Source organism: Eucalyptus grandis, chromosome 3, assembly GCF_016545825.1.
Source record: "Eucalyptus grandis isolate ANBG69807.140 chromosome 3, ASM1654582v1, whole genome shotgun sequence".
In the NCBI taxonomy this organism is placed as follows: Eukaryota; Viridiplantae; Streptophyta; class Magnoliopsida; order Myrtales; family Myrtaceae; genus Eucalyptus; species Eucalyptus grandis.
The window spans coordinates 47,694,019-47,705,871 of record NC_052614.1 but is presented as its reverse complement, the minus strand read 5'-3'; the positions used below and the strand labels follow the sequence as shown (position 1 = coordinate 47,705,871).

Genomic DNA, 11,853 nt, shown 5'->3' with positions numbered 1-11,853 from the left:
CTGGATAAATTTCCCCACACCAACTCTATAGATCTTTGTGCAGGTTTGAGATCTACTTCATAACAGGAAAAGTATTTAGGGTTTTATTCTTGAAATTCTTTAAAGGGGCCTCGATTTTATTGCATCCCGTAATCTCTTTATGTGTATATCAAAGATAACTAACAGGAAAGAGTTTGGTAATGGTAAGTACAAGTTATTTTTCTTAATTATACTTAATAATTAATCCACAAATTTACTCGACGACCTGAAAACAATTATTTTTCTTGAAAATCTCTCCCTTCGACAAAGCTATGTTGATAGAGATATAAACAGAAGATACAAAAGGGACACAATGTGCTTTTGATGTGCATGGTGATTGCACATGGCCTAACTTCCTCTCCCACGCTACATGTTTGCGTGTTTCGCGGTTCCATCTTAGATCGATTTTGTTTTCATTTTATGTTCTTAGGAATAACATTTAGCTAGACTATTTGGCATCTTGGCAATCGATGTATCCTCTGAAATTTGCCGTCTATACGCATCGTCTATCCAAGAATCTGCTCCTCCCAAATATCTGTTCTTGATGCCAAAGAGCAGCGAAACTGCAAAAAACACGTCTTATACTCAAAAAGTACCTTCACATATTACTATTTTTCTAATTTAAATTCCCTAGACACACAACTTTCAAATATCCGAAGCTCTTACAGCATTGAAATCTTAACATATAAATTCGCATATAATTTTTCACATTTCGAATAACATTTTAACCGTGATGGTATACGAAAGGTCGTTGTAGGCTTTTGATCGTTCATTTGTTCATGATAGTGATAAAAACACTGCAACAAGGGAGTTATCCCTTGGATCCCCATTATTGCTTTGATTTTGTTGGTGACCTCAAAGCGGCACGCTTCGTACTTCTGGCCGGGTTTGAAGGCTTTAGACCAGTGTTGCGACTTTGCCACCCGACCCTTGATTGTGATTGATGTGACCTTTCCAGAAAATATAAAGGGAAGTAGTTGTACGAAGACTTCAGGGATTCAAGTGAGACTGGGAGTCTACCAACGTAACATCGTGTATTTGCCCAGCCAGTCACGTTGCCTGCGTGGAGTGTGAATATTTACTGTGAATACATGACAGATAGTTGGAGGCCGTCCCTTTAAAGGACTAAAGATGTTTGGTGCGACGTCCTGAAGTTTTCTACGATGCCTAATGTTACTTAGGATAATAAGAAAACCAACGGTTTGCAGGGGTTAACGGAGAAGTTTGGTAAAATTACAGATCAGCTAATTGAATTTGCTAACTCGAATGTAGAGCCGTGATTGTCAGTATGTGTCTTTATAGAGGGTTATGAAATTTATTGGAGTGTCAAGAAGGGCTATGTAGAGTATAGTGTGACAAACCATCGAACCGTAGAAACTCAATACCTACAATTTGGGTAGATCTAAAATGTCAAATTTAGTGGGCAACATATTAAATTTAGTGCACAGGCTAGCAGAAACTCATGTCCAACTCCTGCTAAATACTGTTCAAAAAAAAAAAAAAACTCCTGCTAAATATATTTCTTTCTCATATTTTGTAAAAGGGAGAGTTTAGCTCATTTTCGATGACGCCTATAATTACTAGGGGTGAGCAGCCGTCTAGGGTTGACCCTGGACCGGCCCAACCCTACCAGTCCTGGTCCGGTTCCCAAGAAGACTAGGACGGTCCTTGGTCATGAAATTCCAGGACCAACACATGTACGGGTTGGTCCTCGGTCCTAAGAGTTTTGGATCGATCCAACCCCGAATCAACCGTGTATATTATATTATATTATTTATAATTCTTTTATGTATTCAAACCTAAGTAAAATGTCTGTTATATTATATTATATTGAGATGTTATATCAATAACACTAATAGTAATTTCAATTTAAAACTTTTGTTGAGTATTAATTATGTGTCGTTTGTTTGTTTTCAAGTGTTCAAAAGTTCAAGTGAATTAACAAGATGTGAAATTATATATTTATGGTTTATATTAAATATTTTGAACTTTTTATGGTTTAATTGTATTTTACTAATGAATTTCAATTGTACTTTGCTTTTCAATTTGTATCAAATGGTAAAAGTTTTTGAAGAGTAGAGTAGTACTGCAGTTGTTACGGTGATTTGCTAGTTAAGTGGTGTGAAGCTTATTTTTTGGTTGAGTGGACTCTACATGATCAAATGCAAGAAAACGCTTTTGCATATGGTGTTATGAATATTAAAGATAGATTATTACAAGAACTTTCCATCTTTTCCCATATCTCGATGAGTGGTTAGCAAGTACGAAATTTCTATTATTATGTCATCTTAAATTTGCTAAATATGTATTAGTATTTATAGTTTAGTTGCATAATGTTACATTGTCAATGGATGTATAATTTGAATTTGTAGGTTTGTTTTTTTAAGGAGTATAAAAAATAAGACGAAAAAAATTATCGATCGGTCCTAGGTTGACCCTGGAACCGGACCGAACCCATTGGGTCGGTCCGGTCCTTGGTCCCAAGTTCAATAGGGTTGGTCCTCGGTCCTAAAAATTGAGGATCGACACTGAACGGGTTGGTCCTAAGGTTAGGGGTGGCCCGGACCAACCCGGACCATACTCACCCCTAATAATTACCCCGCTTTTGTTTGTATCAGTGCTTCAACTATTATACTGGTGACTTTTCCTTGGCTGTCTATGTTGAAAATCTCTCTCTTAGCTTCGGTGCCCGCACACCCTTAATTTTTTTTTTTTTTTTTTTGGTAAAAGGTAAGAAGTATATTAAGGAAAGGCCAAATGTACAAAAGAGCTCGACACCAGGAACTTGCACTCCAAATGTAGGAACAAAAGAAGTGGAAGGGTGACGAGATGCAAAAGCCGCAAAGACGGCGCAACAACTACAACAACAAGGCCAAACTAAGCACGGCTAGGTCGACCGACGCCCAAACAGAGACAAAAGCAAGGAGGAGGCCACCATCAGTTCGAGGACCTACGGGTCCCCAGTGAAAATAATTGGGTCAAGGCTCCAACTTCTCTGCAACCTTCTGTTTCTGAAATTGTCTTCGACGTTCCTAAAGGTGATAGCCTTGTCTCGGACCACTTTAAAGAGGTGGTTCTTCATGGCCGGAACCGAGAGAGGCTGGTCTCTAAAGATGATGTTATTCCTGTTTTTCCAAATGATATGACAAAGCGCGCCAAAGGAAAAACGGGCTATGCACTTATAGAAATCTTTTCCCATCAAATAGGTAGCTGCCCATCGGAAGTTCTCCCCCAAGCTCGTTACGCCGGGGGTAAATTGCATCCGGAAGCCCAAATGAAAGCAACGCTAGCCGTGATACAGCAGTCAAAAAACAGGTGGTCAAGAGAGTCAGGAATGTTCTTGCAAAACGCATAGGCAGCACTTCCAATTATACCATAGGACAGAAGGAGATCCTGGGTTGGAAGCCTACGTTTGGCCATGAGCCAAAGATTGAGCTGATATCGAGGCACTATGGCGTTGTCCCATATGAAAGAGTACCAATGGACCGCGTCCTCTTCTTCCCGATGAAGTTCCACGCCGATGCCATAGTGAACTGTCCCGAAGAGCTTTTCGCCAACAAAGCAACGATTCGGGACACTCGTCGAGATCGGAGGATGACCCCACGTTTCCAACACCAACCCGAGAGCTTGGCCGCATATCGAGAAGAGGTCAGCAACACAAGCTTGTCTAGAGAGCCCTGAGCTGTAGATAAGAGAATCTGAGAAGATCAGGTTCAAGGGCCCTCTAGGGTGCCAATTGTCAAACCACAGAGAGGTTGTTTGTCCATCGCCAATTTTCCAGTAGAAGGCCATCCTGAAATCCCTTCTTAGGATCAACAAGCTCTTCCAGGCCCATGATCCAGATATTGGCTTCCTAGCAACCCAAAAGTTCTTATTTTTTAAGAAGGTGGAATGGACACATCTACACCATAGCGCTTCATTGTCAGAGAACAAGAGCCAAATATGCTTTAGCATGGCAGCTTTATTGCAATCTTGGAGCCTCCTAATACCTAGTCCTCCTTCATCCTTTGGAAGGCAAACTTCATCCCAGGCTACCTTAGCACCACCCCTGCCTAGGTCCAGAACTTTCCACAGGAATTGTCTAAATATTTTCTCTATATGTTCCATCACAGCTATAGGTAAAACAAAAACACTAGCCCAGTAGGCTTGTATAGCATGAAGAATTGACTTGATAAGCTGAATCCGACCAGCAATAGAGAGGAATCGGTGGGTCCAAGACTGAACCCTTGCAGTGATACGATTGACCAGGGTACAACAATCTGCTTTGTTGATCCTCGAAGTGATTATGGGAACCCCCAGGTACCGAACTGGCAAGCTTCCTTCTCGAAAGCCCAACTCCAAGAGAATATTATTCCTTAAGGAGGGATTGCCACCCGCCAAAAAAATTTCACTCTTGCACGGGTTAGGACAAAGGCCACTCCAAGAGGAAAAGATATTAAGACCTTCCTTAAGGAGAGTCGCCGTAGGAAGATTCGCCTCACAAAAAAGGAAGACATCGTCCGCAAAAAAGAGATGTGAAAGACCCACTGCCTTACACCTCCAAAAGAACTTGAAATCAGGTCTTGAAGAGTACCTGAGAATGATCCCTGAAAGTACTTCCATGACCATAGTGAAGAGGTAAGGAGAGATGGGATCACCTTGGCGAAGACCTCGACCGCTCGCAAAAAAACCGTGGAGCTCTCCATTTAAAGCAATTGAGAATTTAGGAGTGCGTACACAAGTCATAATAAGTCTAGTCACAGACTGAGGGAAGCCAAAGGCCAACAACACACTTTCAAGGAAGTCCCAATCCACAGTATCATATGCTTTCCTAAAGTCCACCTTTATCGCACATTTAGGGAGATAAGGCTCAAGGTGGAAGCTAGAGAATAGCTCCTGAGCCAGCAATATATTGTCCCTGATCCACCTATGTGACATCCCGATTTTCCAATTCTGGTTTCAATTAAATAAGTCGGGCATTTCATCTTCGCGTCTATAGCTTTCTTCTCTGAGTTGGCCACTCACGAGATAACTAGTTTATCAGGTTAAGCCGTTAAGGAATCTAAACGCAATAGACTTGAGAATTTGACCATGAATCGGCTACTCGACCGTATTAATCTGCAAGGATCATTACGACACCGTCAGAATCGAACAGAGATTAGTAATATGTCAATTCGACTGAGATATGTGATTAGAGTGTGGGTGATTCCACCTGATCGCAATATCCTCGTCGACCGGCACTAGACCGATTCTTCTGTCATTTTGGGTACCCTGTGTCTGTAATCGAAACCTCGAGATTTCTACGACAATCGAGAGTCGCTAAGGTGTCGAAGATGCACTTTGTGGCTTGAGAATAATCAACCACAGGTCAATTGCACAGAAAATTCCTAAAAGCTACCCGGTAGATTAGGACGCGCTAAAAGTCGCGCCGATTGAATTTAACCGTGAAATTGAACCCGATTACGACAGAAATTGGAAGTTTTGTCAAGTTACAATTCATTTTAGGAATGTCGACTCATCTCAGGAAGATTTTTCTACAAACCGAGATTTCTGGCGGAAAAAGCAAAGTAAGGCCGTTTATGTTCGGGATTGTTAGAGGGCCATTTTTAATCGAATCTTCGGGATGCAAGTTGGATCATTTGATGGGGAAATGTCATGAGAAGGTCGAGGACACATGGGTTAATTTAATTGAGCTTCAATTGAATGGAATTGATTGAAAATTGATTAAATTAAGTGTACAAGAATTGGACCCCGGCGGAAAATGAAATTGCAACCATTGGAAGAGGTTGTGGAGAATTGGGTGAGTGGATTGTGAGGTCATCCTAGGTCATGGTGGGCCATGTGTGAGGGATTAAGGAAAAAGAAAAGAAAATGAAAGAAAGTGGTCCCATCTTCCTTCTCTCTCTTCTCCCTCTCTCTTCCGTTGCCTCTCTCCTCCCTCTCCTTGCCGTGCGAGCGTTTCCTCCTCTCTCCATCTTCATCTTCTTCTTCGGAAGCCCAAAGAACGAAGAAGACCGCCAGCAGACTCCCTCTTCCGTCGCAGCTAGCGGTCGGGCAGCAAGACCACTAGCTAGCGCTCGTCTTCGCTCGCCGCCACGACGCCATCGCTCTACCCCGCGCATCTCCGTCTCTCTCCTCCGTCCCCTTGCTGTTCGACGCCCTGCAAGTTGAAGACCGACGAAGCCAGCTCGCCGTTGAGGCCTCACCGCCGTCGCGCACTCGCTTGCCCGCCGTCCGCCGCTCGCGACACCCCGCTGTCCTCGCGCAGCAAGCTCGCTCGTCCCCGCTCGGTTCCGCGAGTCCAGCAGCCATTCCAGATCTGGGAAGCTCGGCGGAGCCGTCCAGCTCACCTCCGGCCACCATGAAGTCCCGCCTAGGTTCGGTTCGGCTCCTCCGCCCATTCCCGACCCCAACCGGCCCCGGATCCGCCCTTTCGGCCTTAAACCAGCGTGCGAGAGCTAGAAAATGGGTATCGCAGCGAAGGTTTGGCCCGTTTTGGTCAGCTTCCCGACCCCGGAAGCTAGGCCCGCCTTGGAGACTATCGACCCTCGCGTCGTCCTCGTCGTTTTGAGCCGTTCGGCTCGTTAATCGGGTGAGTTTATCCTCTAATTCTTGCTTAGTGAGTTAATGACGCTTAAGGGGTGCTTAGATTAGTCTAATTAGGTTTATGTGATTAAATTATATTATTTTAATGTAAATTAGATTAGTTGTATGATTAGTTTAATGAATGTTTAGTTAGGGCTAATTGTATGTTTAAATTAGTGTAATCTAGTTTAAGCCCTAATTAATTGTTTTTTAATTAAATAATTATTTCGAATTTATAAATATTATTTTATTAAATTATATTATTATAAAATAATATTTAATTATTTAATTTTCGGAATAAAATTTAATTATTTAATAATTTCGAAAATTATGCCGGGATGGTAGGTTGTTAGAATTTCGCGTTGATTGCAAGCGGTGCGGTCGGTTTGTGTTAATTGTATGTTTAAATTGAGAAATTGAGTGATTGATGATTATGGTTAATAATTCCAAAAGTGTGGAATTGTGTGAAATTGATGAAGTTGTGGTATTTAACTTGAAAATACCGGTGTTGGCTTTTAGCACCGTAATTGGTTTGTATGACCGGTTTGAATTGATTGGATTGATTGATTGATTGAATTGAGATATGAGTTAGTTTATTATTGAATGATAAGCTTTGGCGAGCATTGGTTTATATATATGTATCAGCTTGGGCGAGCAATTATGATATGCACATATATATATATATATATATATATATATATATATATATATATATATGGCAGCTTACGGTGAGCTATAGTATACTATATTGAATATTGCGGCAGTTTCTGGTGAGCTAAGATCATTTTATCAGCTTGTGCGAGCACGATCTATCTATCGGCTTGTGTGAGCTACCATCTATGTATATATCGGCTTGTGCGAGCTACCATCTATATCGGCTTGTGAGAGCATTGCATCCATTTCAGCTTGTGTGAGCCGTGAATGTATTGATGGATGAATAGATGGTATGGTCTAATAGATGGTATGAATTGATAGATGTGTGGATCGTATGATATCAATTGGATTGACTGAATTGATAGACCGATGGGTATGTCGGTAGTTTCAGCTTGTGCGAGCATTGCTTGAATATGAATTGTACTGACGTGCAGGAAAGGGACTGAGGCGAGGTAAGCCCACTATCATATTTGTGTGGCTAGAGCGCCATGAGGCGTATTTTCTTCCTAATTGAGTTTTAGAGGGTAGGACTCGGCGAGATGTAGTCTCATCCCGATTGTGGGATAATATTTTAGGTCCCTAGATGTCGGTCGTGGAGGACCGGAAGTCATGGAGTTCGGAAGGTGGAGGCTGAAGAATCGGCGAACGTGTCTGATAAGTTGGTCATAGGACAGTTCCCTAGTTGTTGAGCCTATCTATTTTGTAGACAATCCAGTGTTGTATATAAACCTATGTGTTTATAAGAAAGCTTGTTTGGTTGTGATTGATTGCCTGCTTTTCTATCCCAAGTTAAATGTTGTCAGGGGATTTGTTTCGCTTCCGCATGCATAATAAAATTGAATGGGTCGGCGACGTGTCCTGAGAAGTCGCATTTGTATCGACCAAAGTGGGATGTTCGCGCGCTCGGAGGATCGGGGCGTGACAGCCTACCTTTTACAAAAGCAGTCTGAAATGGGCCTATCGTGCTCTTCAAAGCTAGGGCCACCCGATTAGCTAGCACCTTTGTAATACATTTGTAGATAGTGTTGCAACAGGCGATAGGCCTATAATCCTCCACAGAAGTGGCGTTGAGCACTTTAGGAACCATTACCAAGATGGTATTGTTAATCTCCCTCAAGAGTTTTCGGGAAGTGAAGAAATCCAACACTGCAATTGTTACTAAAGGACCAACATTGTCCCAGTTTTCTTTGAAGAACTCCGCTATGAAGCCATCCGGCCCAAGAGCCTTTCCCTTAGGCAAAGAGAAGATAGTGTCCCGGATCTCCAACTCTGTAACTGGCCGAGCAAGAAGCGCAGCCTGATCAAGCGAGAGTGGATGGTGGATAACATCCCTCAAGTCCTCTAACGAAGGTCTAACAATCTCCCCTTGCGGCACCAAGAGGTCCTCAAAGAACTCTACAAATCGTCGTTGCACCAGCCATGGCTCCGTCACTTGGTTCCCCGAAGAGTCGAGGATGAAAAGGACTCTGTTCCTCAACTGTCTTTTGTTGACATATTGGTGGAAGAAATTGGTATTTCGGTCTCCCCCCGAGCCATCTCGACCGGGACTTCGCCTGAAGAATGACTCCTCCGAGGAGCGCAACTCTGCAAAGATACACCTTTGGTTCTTTTCGACCTCAGCAAGGTCAACAGAAAAAGGGATTTAGCTGTAATTCTGCTTGAGTGGCCTCCATCATCTTTCACGCATCAAGAGTTCTGGCAGAGATATTAGAGAAGGAATCTCTATTGAGCTGCTTGAGCCGACATTTAAGAGCCTTGAGCTTAGAAACAAGCCTATACATGGGAACACCACTCCCCGGCGCATCCCACACTTGCGAGACAATCTCATTGAACTCCGGGTGCTTCATCCAGAAGTCGAAGAACTTGAAGGGCTTCCTCCTATGGGTCGAATTAAGCACCTTCACCACCATAGGCGAGTGATCCGAGATTCCCGGAGCAAGAAAGGAGGCTTCCGAGTAAGAGAGATCCAAGCTCCACTTGGCGTTCACTAGAACCCTGTCAATCTTTCTTGCTTTCCTAGAAGGCCCTGAAGACGTAGTCCAAGTGTATCTAAAACCAACGAACCTCAAGTCTTCCAACTCGGCTTGCTCCAAGCACTGTCCAAACTCATCAAAGCAAGGGAGCCAATCTTCGGAGCCACCTACATGGTCCGATGGATCCTTAATAGCGTTGAAATCCCCCAAGACAAGCCAAGGAGTGTCCCGGAGATGGGTGCTTTTCAGAATGATATCCTCCCACAATGGTCTCCTCAGCGAAAAAGAGTGATCTCCATAAATAAAAGAAACACAACAAGCCACCCTAGAGTCCAAGCTCTCAAGGTTCCCATGAATCGCTTGCTTGGTAAGTGAGAAGGCTTCAAACTTAACTCTCACGGGGTAACTCTCACGGAGTCCCAACCGACCCAAATTCTACCCCTGGGGAAGAAATCATAGTTTGCAATCCAACACCAATCCCTCAATAGAACTTCAGATATGGAGTTAAATCGATCCTGTGGCACCTTAGTTTCCACCAAACCAATACAGTACAAGTAGTTCGAAATAATAAAGTTACGAATCTCCGCTTGCCTAGTCGGTTCAACCATGCCTCTAATATTCCAGCATCCTATATACATATGTACAAAGAGGAAAAGAGGAAGGGTTACCTCCTTCTCGGAGGCTTACAACGGCTCGGAGGGGGAGCCGCTCGAGCCGACGGAGGAGGTGAGTCTAGGGAGAGCGCCAAGGGCTTGTCCTGGGTAGTCTCCTCGCTTCTTCTAGTTGGAGGAGCCTTCGGCGATAGACATAGAGGAGCCTTTGGCGATAGACAAGGCGAGAGAAGATCATCATCTTGAGCTATCTAGGTGGTTGACAGTCTCATTCAACTCCGCTCCACTCCCCATGCCCGCATCCGGATGGCTAATGGGGTCTTCCTCCATTGTCGAGGTGGGGGCATCCACCTTGATTAGGGCTCGAAGCCCACTCTGAGCCTTCCGGGTAGAGGTTGATGGCAAGCTTTTAAGAGTTACTGTTGTCTGTTTGAGGGATGGTTCCTCTTCTCCAGAGCTGACCGGACGGTCTAAGCACGTCTCCTTAGGAGGGGGAGATTTCTTCTTCTTTCCCTTGACTTGCTTCCACCCCAATTTAGCCTCATTCAGATCTACCACCAACACCGGGGAAGTCTCAGGGGGGCGGGCCTCCACTGAAGGGGAGGGGATGGGCTGAGCCTGCTTGTGGCCTTGCACCGCCTTCTGACCAGCTAAAGAGGCTGCACAATTGTGCCAAAAGGAGCCACACTTCAAGCATTCTGCTGGCTTCCACTCATACTCGATGGCAATGGACCGAGCAACTCCATTTAGTCTTACCTTGGTCGAGGAGAACCTTGGTTGATTAACTTGAAGCTCCACGCAAAGTCTTGCGAAAGAGATCCTTTGAGTTTGCTCCGTGCGTTGATCAACAAACAAAGGCTTGCCAACAGTGCTCGCGATGGCGCTAATTGCCGGGGCTGTCCAGAGGTCAAGAGGTAGGTTCTTTAAGCGAATCCACATCGGCACCGTGGTTTGCTTCTCCCTCTTCAACTCTAGGAGAGGCTTCCATTGTTGCAAAACAAGTGCAACCCTTGCAACCGTTATATGACCATCTTCCAAAATCTTCCTTCGGAACTCGGGGTCAGGGATGCGGAAGAAAAAGAAGCCCTGGTCATCGGCAAAAACCTCAACAAGCTTCGGTCCCCAACATAGCTTGAGCGTGTTCTTCGTGAGCTGGAACGGCAAACTCCTTCCTACATAATACCCAACCAAGCACTCATGCCACTTGGGATCCACCGCATCTAGCACTTCATCAGGGAGATCCACCACTGGGGTATCATCCTCAAACGAGGGCGGAACAATGGTAAGGTCATACCCTTTCGCTGCAAGTTTCGCAACATTTGCCCACGTCCGGACAGCCGGGGCGTCTGTTTTCCTTCCTTGCTTTTGCAAGGCCTGGGGCCGTTTGGAAGCCGACCTCACTCTGCTTCGTCCTCTCAAACGCCTATCACGGGCTGCATCCTTGGGAGGACCATGGTTTGAGGTCTCCGCTGATGCAGAAACCTTGCCCGTGAGCAAGGAGGGCCGGGCCTCCTTGTTTCGATTGAGAGGGCTAGAAGCCTTCTCCATTCCAGCTCTCAAGCGGGCCGCAATACTCGGCTCACCAACCACGCAGATGGAGCAGCCATAACTACAATAATACCCGGCCAGCTAAACCCGAACCCTCTACACAGCAGCCATCAAGAGAGCGAGAGACTAACCGGGCGTTTTGAACGGACTGACCAGCTCCTACTAGAAGGGATGAAGACCCTCGTCCAGGGCTATAGCACAACCTCTCGAGATTCGGTGATGCACCAGCAGTCATTTGGAGAATGGCGCAGCACAGCGGGGTCGGGACTACAGACGCTCCAGCAGTTGATCAGGAGCAGGGCCGAGGCACAGCAGGCTTACTTGAGGGTGCTGGGACGCCTACCAACCACTACGATCAGGCCCGAGTCGCTCCAGCAACCGCACCTCGAGGGATCGAGCAGCGCAGCAGCAGGGCGATTCTCGTGAAGAAGGGCAGCTCAGATCTCGCCCCAAAGAGGAAGAAACCCGAATCCGTTCGGTGAGGA

The 11,853-nt window shown here is 45.0% G+C and overlaps 1 protein-coding gene across 1 annotated transcript; it reads right to left on the bottom strand.

Moving 5' to 3' along the window:
* Positions 1–6,063: 6,063 nt before the first annotated feature.
* On the bottom strand, positions 6,064–11,368 carry LOC104454827. The gene is made up of 4 exons (XM_039309690.1): positions 10,085–11,368; positions 8,920–9,644; positions 8,167–8,834; positions 6,064–6,455 (listed from the first exon to the last, which is right to left on the bottom strand). Exons 1-4 carry the CDS (start codon positions 11,366–11,368, stop codon positions 6,064–6,066), a joined length of 3,069 nt encoding a protein of 1,022 aa, XP_039165624.1.
* Between the last annotated feature and the right edge of the window lie 485 nt (positions 11,369–11,853).

What these genes read in the sequence shown, in the direction of transcription:
- LOC104454827 (XM_039309690.1), bottom strand. Translation starts at nt 11,368, where the DNA reads ATGGAGAAGGCTTCTAGCCCTCTCAATCGAAACAAGGAGGCCCGGCCC. An exon ending in GAGCGGAGTTGAATGAGACT is followed by an intron (nt 9,645 to 10,084) that starts GTCAACCACCTA and finishes CCCCAGGGGTAG; the next exon opens with AATTTGGGTCGGTTGGGACT. An exon ending in TCTGCCAGAACTCTTGATGC is followed by an intron (nt 8,835 to 8,919) that starts GTGAAAGATGAT and finishes AAAGAACCAAAG; the next exon opens with GTGTATCTTTGCAGAGTTGC.